The sequence below is a fragment of the Eimeria acervulina genome, genomic scaffold, assembly GCF_000499425.1.
Source record: "Eimeria acervulina Houghton genomic scaffold, Eah_scaff231, whole genome shotgun sequence".
Classification (NCBI taxonomy): domain Eukaryota; phylum Apicomplexa; class Conoidasida; order Eucoccidiorida; family Eimeriidae; genus Eimeria; species Eimeria acervulina.
Window position 1 is genome coordinate 10472 of NW_013550000.1, and position 20000 is coordinate 30471.

General features: G+C 53.9%; 5 protein-coding genes across 5 annotated transcripts in view; 3 read left to right on the forward strand and 2 right to left on the reverse strand.

Annotated features, from left to right (window-relative positions):
* Positions 1-742: 742 nt before the first annotated feature.
* On the forward strand, positions 743-2098 carry EAH_00027080 (hypothetical protein; the record flags this gene model as incomplete). Its single annotated transcript, XM_013396438.1, has 2 exons — positions 743-762; positions 1699-2098. The coding sequence occupies 2 exons, from the start codon at positions 743-745 to the stop codon at positions 2096-2098; spliced, it is 420 nt and encodes a 139-aa protein (XP_013251892.1).
* Positions 2099-2799: 701 nt separating this feature from the next.
* EAH_00027090 (hypothetical protein, conserved) lies at positions 2800-9197 on the reverse strand (the record flags this gene model as incomplete). The annotated part of the gene is made up of 8 exons (XM_013396439.1): positions 2800-3720; positions 4182-5216; positions 5702-5956; positions 6183-6311; positions 6598-7034; positions 7178-7895; positions 8439-8483; positions 8703-9197. The coding sequence occupies 8 exons, from the start codon at positions 9195-9197 to the stop codon at positions 2800-2802; spliced, it is 4035 nt and encodes a 1344-aa protein (XP_013251893.1).
* Positions 9198-10286: 1089 nt separating this feature from the next.
* On the forward strand, positions 10287-15280 carry EAH_00027100 (hypothetical protein, conserved; the record flags this gene model as incomplete). The annotated part of the gene is made up of 2 exons (XM_013396440.1): positions 10287-13245; positions 14976-15280. 2 exons carry the CDS (start codon positions 10287-10289, stop codon positions 15278-15280), a joined length of 3264 nt encoding a protein of 1087 aa, XP_013251894.1.
* Positions 15281-15381: 101 nt separating this feature from the next.
* EAH_00027110 (EF-hand domain-containing protein, putative) lies at positions 15382-19735 on the forward strand (the record flags this gene model as incomplete). The annotated part of the gene is made up of 5 exons (XM_013396441.1): positions 15382-15608; positions 16136-16398; positions 16979-17154; positions 17536-17672; positions 19138-19735. 5 exons carry the CDS (start codon positions 15382-15384, stop codon positions 19733-19735), a joined length of 1401 nt encoding a protein of 466 aa, XP_013251895.1.
* A 248-nt stretch (positions 19736-19983) lies between these two features.
* EAH_00027120 (hypothetical protein, conserved) overlaps positions 19984-20000 on the reverse strand; it is a gene marked incomplete at both ends in the record, with an annotated part of 8207 nt that continues 8190 nt past the window's right edge. Inside the window, one exon of the mRNA XM_013396442.1 lies at positions 19984-20000. This exon is cut by the window's right edge and continues 292 nt beyond it. Coding sequence (XP_013251896.1) covers positions 19984-20000 — 17 coding nt within the window.

Genomic DNA, 20000 nt, shown 5'->3' on the forward strand with positions numbered 1-20000 from the left:
TTTATCGCGACTAAGAGGAAGCGGCGACGCATTAAAAGACTTAGAGACGCGGCGCAGAGAAGAGGCGACAATTCGCGTGACAAATTTAAGCGAAGATGCGAAAGAAGAAGATCTCGCAGAGCTCTTCGGCACCATCGGCAAACTAGAAAGAGTCTTTCTCGCTAAACATAAGTCTGTCCTTCATATATATCTTTATATATATATATATATATGTCTTTGTATATCTTTATTTATGTATATATGTTTGTTTTTATATGGGAAGAGTCTTTCTTGCTAAACTTCAGTCGGCCATTTATAGCATATATAATATATATGTCTTTATATACTTGTATATATCTTTAACTGTATATAAATATATATATATGTATATATATATATTTGTTTCTAAACAGAAAGAGCCTTTCTTGCTAAACCTGAGCCTGTCGTCTATATTATATATATTTATGCATTATATATATATTTATTTATTTGGTTTTATATATGGAGAGCCTTTCTTGCTAAACACAAGCCTGCTATACACACACACATATATATATATATATATATATATGGCGGCGGGGCCCCTGTAAAGAGTGTTTCTATCTTTTGTCATAGAAGCTGTTACTGCGATCGATGCTGCTGCTGCTGCTGCTGCTGGTGCTGGTGTTTAGAGACAAGAAAGCAAGCAAGGGCTTCGCGTTTATTACTTATGCAAATAGGGAGCTGGCGGCTCAGGCCATCCGCAAGCTTAACAGACACGGCTATGATAACTTGCTGCTTAATGTAAGTATATGACGCCTCTTTCTGTTTTTCTTATTTCCTCTGTCTCCTGCTGCTCTTGCTTGCTGCTGTCTCCGTCTAATCCTGCTGCACTTGTCTCCGTTCTCTTTGTTGCGTTGCTTGTCTCTCTGTCTTTGGTTTTCGCTGCGTGTCTTTGTCTTTGTTTGTATTTCTTGTCTTTGTCTTCTTTGTCTCTGTTTAGGTTTTTTATTTGTTTTTGTCTTTATCTGTCTTCTATGCTTTGTGTCTTTATCTGTCTTTATGTTTTGTGTCTTTGTCTGTCTTTATGCTTCGTGTCTATCTGTCTTTATGTTTCATGTCTTTGTCTTTATGTTTTGTGTCTTTGTCTTTGTTTATGTTTTGTGTCTTTGTCTTTGTTTTCTTTTTCATGTCTTTGTCTTTGTTTATGTTTTGTGTCTCTGTCTGTCTTTATGTTTTGTGTCTTTGTCTTTGTTTATGCTTTGTGTCTTTGTCTTTGTTTTCTTTTTAATGTCTTTGTCTCCTTTTTAGGTTTTATTTTTATTTTTTGCTGCATTTTTGTTTTGTTTTGTTTTTATATTTTATATGAGGGCTTTTTGTCTTATCTGTTTTCATTGTCTCCTTTTTGTCTTTGTTATCGCATTAGCTAACGTGTCTTTGTCTTTGTCTCTCTTTTAGTCTGCTGCTGATGCTTTTGTTGTTGCTGTTGCTGCTGCAGCGCTGCTGCAGGAGCGCTTCACTGAGCTTGATGCTTCACTGCTTGAGCTCACATATATTTGTTTGTCGCCTTTATCTTTCTTTCTTTTGTCTCTTTGTGTCTTTTGTCTCTGTATGTCTTCTTCTTGTGTCTGTCTCTCTCTCCCTTGTCTTTCGTTTTGCTTTAACGGTGCTGCATCTTTTGTTGTCTGTACGCCTAGCTGTCTGTACACCCGAGCTGCTGTTCTGCTGCTGCGCCTCCAGGTGGAGTGGGCCCGGCCAAACAACCGCGAGAGATGAAGCAACAGCAGCAACAGCTGCTGCAGCAGCAGCAGCAGCAACAGCACCGTATGCTGCGATGGTGGTGCTGCTGCTGTGTCACCTCTTGTTGCAGCAGCACCGACGCATCATGCAGCAGCAACAGCACCAATTGCTGCAGTATTCCTGCAGCTGCTGCTCGTTACCTGCAGCAGCAGCAGCAGTAGCAGCTCGCGAGGCAGCAGCAGCAGCACTCTACAGAGGCAGTGCTCTGCTCTCCTCAACTTTGAGGCACCCGGCGTGGTGCAGCAGCAGCAGCAGCAGCAGCAGCAGCAGCAGGCGCACCTGCTGTTGCTGTTGCGCTGCAGTGGCAGCTGAAGCGATAGTAGTGGGGACAGAGAGTTAAATAAAATTTGCTTTCGTTTGTTAGTTGTTAGCTAGCTAGCTAGCTAGCTAGCCAACCAGCTCACTAGCTAGCCAGCCAACTAACTAGCTACCCAGCCAGCTAACTAGCTAGCCAGCTAGCCAACTAGTCGGCCCAACGGACTTCTGTCTCCTTGCATCTGCCTCGCTGCCTGTCTCTAGCTAGCTAGCTAACCAGCTAGCTAACCAGCTAGCTACCTGGCTAGCTGATGCTACACGGAGGCAGGCCGTGCAAGAGACGAGAAGCTCAAGCAAAAGCCCCACAAGCAGAAAAGCATCACCTACAGATGGCTAGCTAGCCAATGCTAATGCAGCCAGCTAGCTAGCCACGAGAAAAACAATCGGCTGCGTAGCTAGCTAGCTGCGGATAGACCCTGTCCAGCTGGCTAGCTAAGCCCACATTGTCGCTAGCTGGCCAGCTAGCCAGGCACACGTCTAGCCACCCAGCTGACGAGAGCCTGAAAGCTACCTAGCTAGCTATCTAGCTGTGCAGATAGATATATATATCTAGCTAACTAGCTAGAAAGGGCGTTGACTGTCAGAGCAGCTAGCCAGTTGCTGCTTCCCTCAGTATGTGCGCAGCGGTTGCTCTGCTGCCCCAGCACTCTAGGGCAGCGGCAGCTGCTGCTGCTGCTGCATTTGCTGCTACTGCTAATGCAGCTTCCGTGGGTGCTTGTCTATGAGTCAATCCTCTTCTGCCTGAGTTTTGGCTGCGTCCGCAGCGGGGTGCCTTCTCTTTTTTGCTGCTGCTGCTGCTGCTGCTGCTCTTTTTGCATGCGCTGTGCAGCGGCGTCGCTTTGCTGCCAGCGTCCCTCCCTCCTCTTGCTGCTGCTGCAGCAGCTGCAGCAGCTCGGGCTGTCCTGCTGCTCTCTGGGCTAGAAACACGCGCGACAGCAGCAGCAGCAGCAGAGAAGCTGTTTGTGCTTCTTGTCTTTCTTGCATTGCCCCCTGCCTCTGCTGCAGAGACAGCTGCTGGGAGGTCCCTGCACGCTCCGCGCTGCAGCCTCCTTCCTGCTGCTGCTGCTGCTGCTCTTGCTGCTGCGGCTGTTCTTCATGCTGTTGTTGCTCTTCATGCTGCTGCTTTTGCTGGTGTTGCTGCTGTTGTTGCTGTTGCAGCTGCGGAAGCATTGCATTGTGTTGCTGCGCTAGGGTGCTCATGTCCCTGGAGAGCTGCAGCAGCACCTGCTGCACTGGTGCTGCTTCGTTTGCTGCTTGCATGCAGTACTTCCACACCGCCTTCGCCAGCTGCTGCAGCGGGGCTGAGGTCAGATGCCCCAATTGCAGATAACTCGGCACACTGCTGCGAGCGAAAGCTGTCCTCACTTTGCTGCTGCTGCTGCTGCTGCTGCTGCTGCTTATGGGGTTTGTGGATGCTTGGCGGACGGTGGTGGCGAGCAGCAGGATGGCTCGTGGGGAGCAGCAGAGTGCGTAGGGTGGCTGAGGTGCTGCAGCAAGCAGCAGCAGCTGCTGCTGCAGGTCATCTGCAGAGGGAGGAGGCAGCGGCGGTGCAAATGCATAAGGAAGGCCCAGCTGCTTCAGCGCCTTTCCCCACAACCCCTCCCCTAAGCAGCAGCCTAAGCCCAGGTGTCTGCGCAGCTGCAGCACCTGCAGCACAGCCACACACAACGCACGCAAAACCTCCTGTTCATTCTGCTGCTGCTGCTGCTTCTGCTGCTGCTGCTTCTTTTGCTGCTGCTGCTTCTGCTGCTGCTGCTGCTGCTGCTGCACTGCCACGGCGGCAGCCAACGCGCAAACACGCAGGTAACAGCATATAAGGGAAAGCAAACACACAGCAGCAGATGCAGAGTTTAATATACTGCAACACAAAGATACTCCGACGCTGCAAGCCGGAGCAGCAGCAGCAGCAGCAGGAGTGCCCGTGCACTTGGCAGTAGCTTCACGCTTGCTGCTGTTGCAGCACGTGCAGAGCCTTTTGCCGTGCAGCAGAAGCAAGCAGGGTGCCTCGCAGCAGCAGCACAGCAGCAGCAAGTGTGAGACCCCTGCGCAATGCAGCAGCAGCAAATGCAAGGCCCCGCAGCAACACTGCAGCAGCAGCATTTGTTTACCTGCGCCAGATGGTGGCTGGAGATATCGTACAAGTCCTGCGATGCCTCTCCAATTGCTTCTGCCTCTCTGCTGCTGCTGCTGCTGCTGCTGCAGCAAATCTTCCACCGCTGCTGCACCAGACTCACGCTGCTGCAGCCGCGCCACGCAGCCTGCAGCTGCCCGCTCGCACGAGCAAGCAGCACATAACCCCCGCAACACCAAACCTGCTGCACAGGATCCGCTGCGGCTGCTGCTGCTGCTGCTGCTGCTGGGGCTGAGGATGCTGCTTCAGCTGCTCTTGATGCAGCTCCCATTGGTGTTAACCCGCCGCCTGCTGCTGCGGCACCACCTGCTGCTGCTGCTGCTGCTGCTGACGGGCCTGCTGCTGCTGCTGCTGCTGCTGGGCCTGTTGCTGATGCAGCTGGGGTTGCGCCTGCCGCATATAGAAGACTGATCTCCTCCTCACGCAAGCGCATGAAGGCTGCGAAGACAGCATCAGACACACCAGCAGCAGCAGCAGCAGCAGCACCAGCAGCAGCAGAGGCACCTCCGGACTTCGGCTGGCTGCTGGACCCTGCGTGCGCTGCTGATGCGCTACTGCTGCTGCTGCTGGGAGTAGCAGAAGACGCTACAGTGCTCCGCGGTGAAGATTCCGCGGGCCCATATGGCGACTGCTGCTGCTGCTGGAGCTGCTGCTGCTGCCCTTGGGGTGCCTTAGCAGTGGCCCCTGCGGTGTCGCTGCATGCCGATTCGTCAGCCAGCTGCGTAGCAGCAGCAGCAGCAGCAGCAGCAGTAACGGAGCCGTGTGCTGCAGCACGCTGAGCAGCACCCGTTGAAGGCGCCGCACCGGGCCCCACAGTATCTTCTGCTGCTTCGCGCAGCCAGTAGGAGTCAACCAAACGTCTTAGTGTGCTGCTGCTGCTGCTGCTGCTGCTGCTGCTGCAGGTGGCTAGCACCATCTCAAGTTCGTCCTCAGGCACGGCCTGCAGCAGCCGCTTGAAGTTGCTAACGGCATAAGGAAGCCTCGCACCAGCAGCTTTCGTGTAGCCGTACAGCTGCAGCAGCAGCAGCAACAACAGCAGCAGCAGCAACAAGTAAATGGTAGATTCAAGGAGGCGAGAGGCTGCTGCAGCTTGCAGAGAGACACGGCAGGGCCCCACAGCTGCAGCAGCAGCAGCTATCCGGCGCTCAGTACACCAGTAACGGCAACAGCAGCCCAACAGCAGCAGAGACCTTATCGGTGCAGCAACAACGGCAGCAGCAGCACTTAGGCGCCAGCAGCCGCAGCAATAGCATCAGCAATAGCCGCAGCAGCACCTTAAGCATCAGCAAGAGCAGCAACAGAACTATGGAGAGTAGCAATAGCAACGGAATCTGCATTAGCAGCAGTTACAGCAGCAGAAGCATCAACAGAAGCAGCAGCAGCAGCAGCAGCAGAACCGGGACAGGCATCACCAGCACGAACAGCAGCAGCAAGAACATCAGCAAGACGGGTAACTGCAGCACAAGCATTACCAGCAGCAGCAGCAGCAGCAGATACCGTGTGTCTTACGAGATCGAAGCAAAGAGGGGTGAATTCGATGGGCTCAGCTGCAAGGGGCCTCCTCTTTGCTGCCTGAGACCTTCCACCTTCAGCAGCAGCAGCAGCAGCAGCAGCAGGATTTAAACTAAACTCGTGCAATACGCCGCTGCTGCAGACAGCAAAGGCCTGGTAGCTGCTGCTGCTGTCAAGCCCAGCAGCGCGGCAACCCAAAGCAGCGTCCACCACACTACGACCTTCTAAGGAGCCCCGCACCTGTAGCAGCAGCAGAAGCAGCAGCAGCAGCAACAACAGAGACACTGCACTAGCAGCAAACTCAAGACGTCTGCTGCTTCTTCTGCGCCCAAAAAGGGCCACGGAGGAGCTGCAGCAGCTGCAAAACAAGGAGCAGCAAAAGCAGCAGCAGCAGAAGGAACAGCAGCGGGAACAGCAGCAGAAGCAGCAGGCGAGAACAGCAGCACCAGCAGCAGCAGCAGCCAACCTGAGTTAGAGCGAGGGTAAGGTGCCTTTGATTGGCAGCTGCTGCTGGGGGCCTCCTGAGGCCCCACTGCAGCAGCTGCCCGTTCACCAGCAGCAGCAAACCGAAGTCAGCGCCTGGGCCGCACAGCAGCTGCAGCAGCAGCAACGCACACCAACCCGCAAGGTTTTGTTGCTGCAGCAGCAAGACCACTAGTCCTAGCAGTACCAGCAGCAGCAGCAGCAGCAACAGCAGCACCCGTCCTAGGAGTACAAGCAGCAGAAGACAACACCGCTCCCCAGCAGCAGCAGCAGCAGCAGGTGAAAAAACATCCCCAGCAGCAGCAGCTCCAGCAGGTACAACAGCAACATATCCAACAGCAGCAGCAACAGCAGCAGGTCCAGCAGCAGCAGCAGCAGCAGCAGCAGCAGCAGCAAACCTTAGCAGGCTTATCCGGTAAAGGGCAGAAGAGCCTCGTCAGCCTTCGCCCTTTAACAAGCAGACCGAACTTAGCAGGAAATAAGCGAGACCTAAAGACTGCTGCATGCTGCACAGGGCTTCCCTCTCCTGATGCTGCAGCAGCTGCTGCAGCAGTTGCTGCAGCAGTTGCTGCTCCTGCTGCCGTTGCCGCTGCTGCAGGAGATGAAGCAAACAATGCTCCTGCTGCACCTCCTACTGCAGGAGATGCTGCTGCTCCTTTTGCTGCTGCCGCCAACGTTCCAGCGCCACAGTCAGACGCTGCTGGACTTGCTGCTGCTGCTGCTGCTGCTGTTGCTGCTGCTGCTGCTGATGCAGCACTTGCAGAGCGAGAAGGCCTAGCAGCAGCGTCTTCGTCTGGCAGCGCCACCAGCACGCATGGGACGTTATTCTCAGTTGCTGCAGATACACACAACTTAGCAGCAGCAGCAGTAGGGATAACGATGCAACAACACCGTTAACAGCAGCAGCAGCAGAAGCAGCAGCAGCAGCAGCAGGGAGCTTGCTCAGGTGAATGGGCGCCTCGAGGAACAACTATTTACCTCTGCTTTGCTGCTGCAGCGGCAGGCGTCCTAGCTGGCGCTGCAGCGGGCAGTGCAGCTGCTGCAGCCGCCGCTGCGAGCTGCTGGCACTCCCGCCTTTGTTGCTGCTGCTGCTGCTGCTGCTGCTGTCTGAGCTGCTGCTGGCAGCAGCAGGGGATTCTGGATCGATGTGGCAGAAGCAGTGACCTCCCCCAATCACATCATAGTTCCAGCACGCATCATCTTTGCTGCTGCTGCTGCTGCTGCTGCTGCTGCTGCTGCCGTTCGGGTGGTGGTGGGGCTGCTGCTGCTGCTGAGGAACTTTGCTGCTGCGGCGCATGCAGCAGCAGGCCGTGCTGCAGCCGAGCCAGAGACATCCATTCTCATCAATTGCCCCGAGAGAGAATTGCCCAGCAGGGTCTTGTACGCTGCAGCAGCAGCAGCAGCCTTGCTGCTGCTGCTGCTGCAGATCCTGCTGCTGCTGTTGCTGCTGCCGCTCGTGGCTTCCCCTCTCCTGCTCAACCCCAGCAACTCCTACACAGGACGAAGTAGCCGACCTTCCGGCTGCTGCTTCTGCTTCTGCTGCTGCTGCTTTTGCTGCTGGTGCTGCTGCTGGTGCTGCTGCTGCATTGAGGAAGGCGAGAGGATCTTCAGGAAGCAAAGACGAAGAAATCGTTACTTGAGAGAACCGCCGCTGCAGCGAGACCGGCAGCAAATGCCAGCGGCCCCCGTAGGCCTCCTGCCACGGGTACACCCTGCAGCAGCAGCAGCAGCAGCAGCAGCAGCGACAGCAGCAGCAATCAGCAGCACAAGCCCACAGAGCTGCCTGCAGCAGTGTCAGCCCGCTCCACTGCAGCGTGTAAACACAACGCACAGTTGGCTAGCTAGCTAGCTAGCGAAGTAGCTAGCTAGCCAGGTAGCTAGCTCAGTAGATAGCAAAGTGGCTATCTAGCTAGCTAAGTAGCTAACTATGCACCTGACTAAGTACCTAGCTAAGCACCTTGCTACCTAGCTAAGTAGCTAGCTAGATAGCTAGCCAAGCAGCTAGAGGCGGCTAGCTGGCTAGCTGCTTAGCTGTGAGGGGACCCATCCACTGCTGCTGCTACAGCGAGGCCTGCTGGCCGCCTCTTCGAACTGGAGGCTGCTAGCTAGCTAACTACCCACCTAGCTAGCTAGCTAGCTAGCTAGCTAGGGTGGAGGCTTACGGGTCTATTAAACAATATATTTGCCCGTAGTCGCTGAGGAGAGCGAAGTGCCGCGCAGCCCCACAGACTTGGCGCACCCTCACTGAAGGCTGCAGCTCAAATGGCTGCAGCCGCAGGCCCAGCTGCAGCAGCACAGCAGCAGCAGCACCACAAGGAGCAGCAACAGAAATAGTAGCAGTACTTGCGAGAACGGCATGCGTCAGATATGCAGATAAAAAAACAGCAGCAGAACTGCTGCTGCTGCTGCACCAACACCAGTTGTGTGCGTGTAAGCTTGTAATGCTTCGACTGATGCAGTTGCTGCTGCTGCTGCTGCTGCTGCTGCTCCAGTGGAGGGTTACCTTGAGACTGTTCTTGATTCCCTGTGTTGTTTGCTTGCTGCTGAGATGTCTCTGCTGCACCGCAACGCGAGAGAAGAAGCCGCCCCAGCCATATAACTCCTGCTCAACCGTATATGCTTTACTTGCATCTTCTGCTGCCGCTGCTTCTGCTGCTTCTGCTGCTTCTCCTGCTGCTTCTCCTGCTGCTGCTGCTGCTGCTGCTGTGGTTGGTGTGGCTGGGGCTGCTGCACTTTGCTGCGGCGGCTCATCTCCTTCGTCCGGTGAGGGGCCCCCACGGTCAGCAGCAGCAGCAGCAACAGCTGCAGCAGCAGCAGCAGCAGCTGCTGCTGCTGCTGCCTGGCTGTTGGGGGAATAGGCAGTAGGTGCTGCAATGAGGCTGCCTTTGGAGGCTGAATCGTGTGCGGACTCCCCTGCTGCTGTTGTGGTTGTTGCTGTTGCTGCTGCTGCTGCTGCTGCTGGGCCAGGGGCCAGGAAGCGCTTCATTTTAGTCGCCATCTTCTCAGCAGTTCACCACTACAGCAGCAAACGGGAGCAGCAGCAACGGATGATGCTGCTGCTGCTGGAGATGTTTCCTGCTGCAGTGTCCTGGTGCTGGCTTCTGCTGCTGCTGCTGTAGGTGCTACTGCTGCAGCCGCCAGCTGCTGGTGTTGCTACTGTTGCTGCAGCCGTATACTGCTGCTTTCCCTGTTGCTGCAGCTGCAGCTGCTGCTGAGTCCCTGCAGCAGCAGCTGCAGCAGCAGCAGCAACAGTAGCAGCAGCAACGGCAGCAGCAGCAGGCACCGGGCGCCCCAAGGCGGCTCCCCACAGCGTTTTACAGGGGCCTTGTAACTGCAAAAGGAATTAAACAACAGAAAATAAAGGCGAAGAAACGCTGTCTACCAGGCCCCAGCTACACGTACACCTGAAGGGGGCTCCGCCGACGCCAGCAGAACGGGGGCCCTCCCTTTGCTGCAGCAGCAGCAGCAGCAGCAACAACTGCAGCGGCAGCAGCAACACACATACAACCCCTTTAAATAAAAACCCTCCAAATTAAGGATAATTTCACTCAAAAAATTGAAAGAAGGCAGAAAAAACAGCGTGGGATCGGTTACCGACAAGACAGCAGCAGCAGCAGCAGCTGCTGCTGCTGCTGCTGCGGCTGCTTCAGCAGCGGCTGCTGCTGCTGCTGCTGCTGCCGCTAATTCATTGAGCGCATGCATCAATAGAGATTTTTACTGCCACAAGGATTTCATCGGCGCGGGAGTCTGTTCACCACTTGACTTGTTGTTATGGGGAGCGCACACTGCAGCAGCAGCAGCAGCAGCAGCAGCAGCAGCTGCAGCAGCAATTGGCTCAAGGCGAGCACTGAAGCTGCTGCGTTGCTGTCGGCCGCAGCTGCTTCTGGCCGCCTGTTGCAGCCTCTTTACTTCCCTACTCTCTAGAGGAAGAGCAAATTGTCAGAAGCTCCCTGGCCCCCTCAGTCTAGCAGCTGCAGCAGCAGCAGCAGCAGCAGCAGCGCGACTTCGCGTTGTTGCCTCGAGCGCAGCTAGCTAGCTACTGCTCTAGCTAGCTGCCGCTCTAGCTAGCCAGCTAGCTACACAGGGGATGCATACGCTGCAGCAGCGGCGGCAGCAGCCGCTGAGTGTCGGGGCAGCGCCACCCAGCAACAGCAGCAGCAGCAGCAGCAGCAGCAGGCTGCAGCACACGGTTTCAGCCACTTGTAGACGAGAGAAGAATGGTCCCACAGGGGCAGCGGCTTCCGCTGCTGTGCCACCCCACACCGCAGCAGCACGCGGCCACGTTGCAGCAGCTGCAGCAGCAAAAAAGGCTTCTTCAGCAGCAAAAAAGGCTGTTGCAACGGCAGAAGCAGCGCCTCCAGCAACAGGAAAAGCTGCAGCAGCAACAGCAACAACAACAACAACAGCAGCAGCAGCCACGCGGCCAAGGAAGGCGCAAGGTGCTGCTGCTACGGGGCAACTCGTCCGATCGCTGCCGTCAACCCAAGGCAGCAAGACCCCCCTCAAGCAGCAGCAAAAGCAGCAGCAGCAGCAGCAGCAGCAAAAGCAGCAGCAGCCCCGCTTGGATTTCCTTGCATGCAACGAGGATTGCTGCGGCATTTGTGGAGGTTTGCTGCGGCCTGGGGAGGCGTATATAACAGTGTCTGTACCGCTGAGCCCGCAGCAATTCAAGCGGTATAAACAGCTGCAGCAAAGACAGCAGCAGCTGCAGCGCCACAAGGCCACAGCAGCAGCAGCAGCAGCAGCACCTGCTAGTGCTTCTGCTCGTGCTGCTCGCTCTACTTCAGCTGGTCGGGCTGCCTCAGCTGTTCCCGCTGCTGCACCTGCTGCCGCTCCTGCAGCTGCTCGTGCTGCTGCTGCTGCTGGGGACCTGTGTGTGCCTGTGAGCTGCCACCTGTCTTGCATGCGGTGTGGGGTGTGCGGGCGTCCGGTGGAGGGGAGCGGGGAGCGTCTGGTGTACGCGTCTACAGCAGCAGCAGCAGCAGCAGCAACAGGAGCAGCAACAGGAACAACAGCAGCAGCAGCAGCAGAAAAGCCTTTGAGGGAGCTCATTGCTTCCCGGGTATTCCATGCTGCATGCATGCAGCAGCACTGCGCTGTATGTGGAGAAGTTGTGGGGCCCTCCGAAGCCTATGTACGTCTGCCTGACCGTGCAGCAGCAGAAGCAGCAGCAGCAGCAGCAGCAGCAGCAACGACGGGCAAAACAGCAAGAGCAGCGGGGGGCCCAGCTGCGACGAAGGCAGCAGCAGCAGCAGCAGCAGCAGCAAAGAACTGCAGCAAAGGCAAGGTGCAGCACGCGAGATGCACCCGCTGCAGCACTTGCGGAGAGAGCCTCAATGAAAGCATTTTTATAACAGATGGATCTGGGGGAGTGCAGCACAAGAGCTGCTTCTGCTGCTGCTGCTGCAGCAAGCCCTTGACGGGCCCCTTCGAGTCGCATGCATTTTTTGCTTCCCCCGTGCTGCTGCAGCAGCCACCACCAGTAACCCCGGAGCAGATTGCAGCAGCAGCAGCAGCAGCAGCAGCAGCAGCAGCAGGAGGCCAGCCTTCAGGAGGCACATTGGCGCTCCGTGGAGGCTGCTGCTGCCTCCCGTGCAGCAAGATACACCCGAAATGCATTGCATGCGATCGAAGAGCTGCGGTGTACGTACACATGGGGAGAGAAGTACTTCCTAAGGCCCTCAATGCAGCAGGAGAAAAACTCATGCGGCGCAGACAGCTGCCCTTCACTACCTGCAGGCGACCTGCAGCAGCAGCAGCAGCAGCAGCAGCAGCGGCGGGGCCTGCTGCTGTGTTGTGCGGCCGCTGCGCTTCGCTGCCAGCAGCAGATACAGATGATGCTGCTGCTGCTGCTGTGAGATTCGCGCTGCTGGCTTTAGAGCGCGAAGGGGTTTGCTTCTCCCCCACTCTTAGACAGCTGCAGCAGCAGCTACTTGAACTGCAAGAGAAGAAGCAACAAGAAAAAAAGCAGCAGCAGCAGCTAACCAAGCGCCCGTCTTTGATTACCCGCAGACAGCTTGCTGCTCCTCCAGCAACACCAGCAGCAGCAGCAGCAGGTGCAGCGGCAGCAGCAGCACCTGCTGCTGCTGCTGCAGGACAGTCGCACCCAACCCCCAACTCCGACCTGCCAGTCCCTGTGGTGCTAGAAGACTTCGGCACTGATGCTGCTGCTGCTGCTGGTGCTGCTGGTGCTGCTGCTGGTGCTGCTGCTGCTGCTGCTGTGGGGCGGAAGGCTTCGTCTGGTGAGGCAGCTGTCTCTCATTTGTTTGGCTGCTGCGAAGTGCTGCACCTGCGGCTGCGACCTGCGCCTCTGGCTGTTCTGCTGCTGGTGGGGGAAGTAATTCAATCCCCGCTGCTGCCTTTGCTGCAGCAGCAGCAGCAGCAGTTGTTGCTGCAACAGCGGCAGCAAGACCAGCAGCAGCAGCAGCAGCAGCAGCAAGCCCAGCAGCAACGCATAAGCAACAGCAGAAACCCAAGGCCTAGTCTCTTCCCTTCAAGGAGCAGCAGCGGTCTCCGCACCAAGCAGCAGCAGCAACAGCAGCAGCAGCAGCAGCTACTGCAGCAGGTACAGGGGTACTTGCTGCAGGTGCGCTTTGCTAGGTGTGTGAAGCTGACGAGGGGGCTGCCGCGTTTGCTGCTGCAGCAGCATGCAGCACACGAATTGCTGCACGCATTTTTCTCGATTAATCAAATTACCCCCAGCCCCAAACATATTGAAGAAGGCTGGTGCAACGTCGCAGCAGCAAAAGTCTTGCTGGCAGCATATGAAGACCTCAGCAGCAGCAGCAGCAGCAGCAGCAGAAGCAGAAGCAAGAGTAACTCGGGCAGCTGGAGCAATAGCAGCACGCTGCAGCTGCAGCAGCAGCAGCAACAGCAACAGCTGTTGCAGCACCCACAGCAGTATCCGGTGCACCACCAACAGCAGCAGCAACAGCAGCAGCAGCAGCAACAGGAGCAGCAGCAGCTGGAGCTTGAGTTGCTGCGGTACCAGCTATGGAGACTCGCAGTAAACAAAGATGAAGTGTACGGAGAGGGGTATAGGCGTTGTGTGCAGCAGCTAAATAAACAATTAACCTTAGGCGGATGCCTTAGGGCCCTGCCACGCTGCAGCAAAGTTATCACCTGAAGCACACTTGCTGCTGCTGCTGCTGCTGTTGATGTTCGCGCTGCTGCTGCTGCTGCTGCTGATGCTGCAGCTGCTAGTGCTGTTCCCCGTGCTTCGGCTGCTTCTGTTCTTGCAGCTACTAGTACTGCTCCTGCAGCAGCAGCAGCAGCAGCTCCTGCTGCTGCTGCTGCGGCAGCGGGTGCTCTAGCATCGACTGCTGCGGCAGCTGTGAGTGTTGCTGCAGCTGCGGTTTTTCTAGTTGTAATAATAGAGGGATCGAGGTGTATAGACAGCAGAATTAGCTTTCTTGTCTCCTTCATCGCGCTGCAGCAACGACAGCCCTCTTCGTTGCTGCTGTGTTGCTGCTGAGCAGCAGCAGCGCAGCCACAGCAGCAACACGGGGAGGGCCTGAATGGCGCGAGGCCTTGGTAGAGGCATTTTTGCTTGTGTACAGATTCAGCAGCAGTTGCTGCTGCGTACTTAGAGTGCAGAAACAACAGCAGAAGCTGCAGCAGCAGCAGCAAGAACAACAACATTAGCAGCAAAAGCAGCAACACCTGCAGCAGCAGCAACGGCAACAGAAACAGCAGCAGCAGCAGCAACAATAGCAGCAGCAGCGCAGCCTGAATTTAGTGCTGCTGCCGCTGATAATTGCTGCAGAAACAGCTGCAGCAGAGCTACTCCGTAGCTGCTGCCTCTACGATTCTAATGACTAAACAAGTAATTCCTTATTGATAGAAGTAAATATATAATTGTTAAAGAATAATATAATATTTACAAAGAATAAAATTTAACTTAAAAAAGAAAGTTAATAATAAACAACAAGTACAGCCATCACCCCTCAGTCAAGCAGAGCAGAAGAGAAGCAAACATAGAAATATATCTCTCTCTTTTTATTTATTGTTATTAATAAAAAGTTTATAAATAATTAATTTATTTTTATTTTGATTTATTATTTTTATTTTCAATGTTAGTTTCGCTGTCTGTTGCTGTGGGCGTCTGTCGCTGCAGCGGTGGTGACCTTAGAAAGAGAACGAGAGAACAATTTGTTTGTATTTTTTCTTCTTTTTTCTTTCCTTTTTTGAAATAATTAATATTTATTCCTTTGAAATTATTATATTTTAATCCCGTTTTAATTTAATATCCCTGAGGCCTATATTTGCTGCTGCTGCTGCTGCAGTCAAGCCACGCTGGCAGCATCGATGCTGGCTGCTGCTGCTGCTGCTGCTGCTCTGTTTGTCTTCTCTTTTTTTTGTTTTGTTATTTTGTTTAAATTAATTTTTTAATTCTTTTTAAATTATTTTCTCCTTCTGCTTTACTTTTAGGGTTTGTTTGTTGCTGCGCTGTCGGGAGAATCACTTTGCTGGCTCGATACATATAATAATATATATTTATATTTATATATTTATATTTGTATATATATATTTATATTTATATTATTAATATAACTTATATTTATATTTTTTATATTTATTTTATCTATATTTATATTTGCATTTAAATTATTATTCATATATTTGCTTCTCTCCTTTTGTTTGTATCGATTGAAATTTCTACGCTTTTCTATTGCCTATCTCGTAGTGAAGCAGCTGCAGCAGCAGCAGTAGCAGCAGCAAGCCCCACAGCATTGCTGCTGCTTGCTTCTGTGGCCAGTGCTGCGTCTCGCTGCAGTCCTCGCAGCAGCAGCAGCAGCAACAGCAGCATCTGCAGCATCCGCAGGAGCAGCAGCCTCAGCAGCAGCCTCAGCAGCAATAACAGCTGCAGCAGAAAAATCAGCAGCAGCATCAGCAGTAGAAGCAACATCAGCAGCAGCACCAACAGTAGCAGCAGCAGCATCAGCAGCAGCAGCAGCAGATTCAGCAGCATCAGCAGCATTCGCAGAAGCAATATCAGCAGCGGTCCCGCCAGCAACAGCAGCAACAGCAGCAGCAACAGCATCAGCAGCAGCATCATTATCCGCAGCAGCAGCAACATAAACGCAGCAGCAGCAACATAAACGCAGCAGCACTGCGTTTATGTTTATGTGTGAATGTAACATTGATTTGCTGTTTTAATTGTTTGTCTCTCTTTTATTGAGATGGGGCGGTCTGCTGCTGCTGCTGCCGCAGCAGGATGTCCTCTCCCTGGCGAAGCAGATTTGCTGCTGGCTGCTCAGCTGCGGCAGCAGGAGAGACGACGCCTGCTGCAGCTGTTTATTGATTTAGACAGAGACAACAACAAAAAAATTAATGCAGCAGACATAGCACAAGCAATGAAACGAGACGGCATTATGCTGCCCCTTGCGGAGATAGAACGCTGCGTCTGGTGAGCTGCTGCTGCTGCTGCTGTTGCTGCTGCTGTTGCGGGTGCTGCTGCTGCTGCTGCTGTTGCTGTTGCTGTTGCTGTTGCTGCTGCTGTTGCTGTTCCTGCTGCTGCTACTATAGCCCGTGCTGTTGCTGTCGTTATTGCCGCTGCTGCTGCTGCTGCTGCTGCAGACAAATTGTTCTGCACGTGCATCATTTGCATGCGCAGCAACTCTGACGGCTGCAGCAGCACTGGAAGCAGCAACAAACCAAACAAATGCAGCAGCAGAAAGCTGATGGTAGTGGTAGTGCTGGTGCTTTTGCTGCTGCTGCTGCTGCTGCTGCTGCTGCTGCAGTTGCTGCTATTCATGGCGTTGTCTCTTTTGTTACCGCTTGTAATGCTGTTTGCTGCTGCTGCTGCTGCTGCTGCTTTTGCTGCAACTGCTTTTGTTTGTGCTACTGCTGCGTGCTGCTTTTGCTGCTGCTGCTCCTGTTGCTGCTGCTGCTGCTGCTGCTGCTGCTGCTGTTTGTGTGTGTGCCTGTGTGCAGGGAAGCAGATTCAAACGGCGATGGGTATTTGGAGTACTTTGATTTTCTTTGTTTATACAGCCGGCTTAAATGCAGCAGCAGCAACAGACGAGAGGCGCAGCTGCTGCAGCATTACGTTCTTTACCGTTTGATAGTGCAGCAGCAAGCAGCAGACAAAGGCTTTGTTTGCTTCGATGAAGCGCTTCTCTTCTTGTCGCAGCTAATGAACAGAGAAGCAGCACTTAAAAACCTCTACAACTTGTTCGGAGGAAGTGCAACCAAGTGTAGGTTAAACCAGCAGCAGCAGCAGCCACAGCAGCAGCAACGGCAACAACGGCGGCAGCACCAGTAGCAGCAAGAGCAGCTGCAGCAACAGCAGCAATAAGAGCAGCATAAACGGCAGCAATAAGAGCAACACAAACTGCAATAACAACAGCATCAACGAGAGCAGCAGCAGCAGCAGCAGCAGCAAGAACAATAGCAACGGCAACAACAAGAGCAGCAGTAGCAGCAACAGCAGCAGCAAGAAAAACCGCAGCATAACGGCAGGAGCATCAAACAAAGTAGCAGCAGCATCAACAGAAGCTGCAGCAGCACCAGCAGGAGTCAACGAAGCAGCAGCACCAGAAGGGGAAGGAGCAGCAGCAGCAGCACTAACAAAAACCGCATCAGCAGCACTATGAACAGTTGCAGCAACAGCAACAGCCGCAGCACCAGAAGGAGGCACCTTAGAAGCAGCATCAGCCACTTCAGCAGCAGGATCAGCAGCAGCAGCAAGATCAGTAGCAGCAGCAGCAGCAGCAGCAGCAGCTCTGTGGTCTGAATGGAGGTGTTGTCGATATATTTGCTGCGGTGTATGTGCAGCTTTAAAAGCAGCAGCATGGCTGCGTGTCTTAGGCTCTGCTCTTTGGGAAGAAGCATCGCCGTTAGTAGATGAAGTGCAGCAAGAGAAGCAGCAGCAGCAACGCATGCAAAGGCCCTTCGCCAGCAACTTCAAGCCCCAGTCCCTCTTAGACAATAAACTTAATACTAACAAACTCGTCAGAACAATCATGCTGCTGCTGCTGCTGCTTGTGCTGCTGCTTGTGCTGCTGTTGCTGCTGCTGCTTGTGCTGCTGCTACTGCTGCTGCTTGTGCTGCTGCTGCAGCAACACTGCACACTTTACAGCAGCAAATGAAGCAGCCAGAGCAGCAGCAAATGCAGCAGATAGGTGTACTCGCTGCAGCAAACGCAAAAGCAGCAATTGCAGCAGCAACATGGGCAACAGCAAGCGCAGCAGCCAGTGCAGCACCAAGCGCAGCAGCAGATCCTGCAGCAACTGCAGCAGCAGCAAGTGCAGCAACACGAACTGCAGCAAATGAAGCAGCGGGAGTCAGAGTATTGGTGTTTGCTGCTGCTGCTCTCTCTCTGTGCGATGCAGCAAGAAGAGTATCAGCAAGCGAAGGCTTCTTTGCTTCATTCTCAAGCTGCTGCGATAGCAGCAGCAAACGAAGGGGCCCCTTCTGCTGCTGCTGCTGCTGCTGCTGGTACTGTTGCTGCTCCTTTCAATCGCTTTCAGTCAACACATGCAAACAAAGCAGCAGGCAGCAGCGTAAAGAAAAACAACCAGCAGTAGCAGGTCTGACGCAACAGCTGCTGCTGCTGCTGCTGCTGCTGCTAGTGCTGTTGTTGCTGCTGCCGCTGCTGTTGTTGCTGCTGCTGTGCTGCTGCTGTTGCTGAAGCCTGTCGCGCTGCCTTGCCGCTGTTGCAGTGCAACAGGCGGCAATGCAGCAGCTGCTCGGCTGCAGCCTTAGCCTTTAAGAAAATCAGCAGAACCTCTCCTAAACCCTAAACCCTAAACTCTAAACCCTTTTTAATTACAGCTGGCGGCAGACTGCTGGCGATTGAATCTGCGCAAGGAAACCCTAAGAAGAAGCTGCAGCTACCCTGAATGAATTTAGGGTTTAGGGTTTAGGGTTTAGAGATCAGGGTTTAGGGCTGCAGAATTAGGGTTTAGGGTTTAGGGTTTACGTCTTCAGTTGCTGCTGCTGAGGAAAGGCGAGGAGTACGAAGACAGAAAAAAACAAAATACAAACAAAACAACAAAACAAATAATTAATAATAATAAATAAATAAATAAATAAAAGTGCTGCTGCAGCAGCAGCACGTACAACAACAGCAGCAGCAGCAACACCAGCAACTGCAACAGCAGCAGAGCTCTGATGTTTGGTTCAATGCTGGCAGCAGCAGCAGCCGAGCAGCAGATGAATAAGCAGCTATTTGGTTTACCTAATGAACGCAGCACTAGCAGCAGCAGCAGCAGCAGCAGCAGCAGCAGCAGAGCTCTAGTGTTTAGTTTTATGTTGGCAGCTATTTGTTTTCTCTACTGTATGCAGCAGCACCAGCAGCGGCAGAGCAGCATACGCATTATCAGCTCTTTAATTAGTATCTGCAGCAGCAGCAGCAGCAGAAGCAGCAGCAGCAGCAGAAGCAACAGAGCAGCAGATGCATGAGCAGCAATTTGTTTTATTTGAGGTTTGCGGTGTATAGACCTCGCAAAAAAACAAAAAGCCAAGCGAAAATCTCCCTGCAGCTGAGCTGCACAGACACCCCAACTGCTACTGCTGACAGCGCCAGTTGCCGCTGCTGCTGCTGCTGCTGCTGACAGCGCCCGTTGCTGCTGCAGCTGCTGCAGCAGAAGCCATAACAAAATAGGTGTGCTCCTGCTGCTGCTGCTGTAGCTGCATCTAAAATACAAATAAAAAATTCTGCTGCTGCTGCGGGTAACAGCAGCAAAGCCAACAACCTGTGAGTCTCCTTTCGTCGTTGCTGCTGTTGCTGCAGCTGTTGCTGCAGCTGTTGCTGCTGCTGCTGCTGCTGTTGCTGTTGCTAGTTTAGGGAGATATCTTCCCGAACACCTGCCTGCAGCAGCAGCAGCAATGGCAGCAGCAGAAGCGGCAGAGACAGCATAAGCTGTTCTCCTGGAGGGGCCCTGATTATCCTCTAGAAGACTGACGCTGCTGCTGCTGCTGCTGCATAACAGCAGCAGCAGCAACAGCACCAAGAGCGACAGCAACAGCAGCAAGAGCAGCAGCAGTAACACGAACAGCGGCGGCAGCAGCAACACCAAAAGCGACAAGAACAGCCGCAGCACAAACGATAGCAGCGGCAGCAGCAGGAAGAGCTGCAGCAGCAGCAGCAGCAGCAAAAGGCGAGAATTACAGCAGATGGGGAGGCGGCTCACTTGTCAACAGCAGCAGCAAAAGCAGCAAGATTTGGAAATGGCAGCAGCAGCAGCTCAGGTAGTGCTGCAGTTCCGTGTAGCTGAAGCAGCAACAGCAGCAGAAAAAAACAGCAGCAGCAATTACACCAGCAGCAGCAGCAACAGCGCGAACAAGGACACTGCTCAGCAGCTTGACAGCAGAAGAAGCTACAGCATGCAGCAGCAGCAGCAGCAGGCTGCTCCCAAACACATGCAACAGCAGCAGCAGCAGCAACAGCGACAGCAACAGCAACTGGGGAGACACAGCAGCAGTACGCGTAGCGAAATTGCAGCAGCAGCAGCAGCAACAACAACCGCAGCAACAGCAGCAGCAGAAACAGCAGCAGCAACAGCAGACGCACGAACTGCAGCTCTTTGAGGTCTGACAAGCAGACGAGCAGCAGCACTTCTTCGTCTTCTCTTTTCTTTTGCTGCTGACTTGAACGACGCAGCGGCACTGCAACAGGAGGCCTCAGCCAGCCGCACACTCGATACTGTGCATACACCTCAGTGCACTGCAGCAGCAGCGCCAAGTCCTGCACGCATACGAAGCTGCAGCAGCAGCAGCAGCAACAGCAGCAGCAGCAACAGAAGCAACACCGACATCTCAGCACACACACTGCAGCCTCACTCCCCAGCCTCTT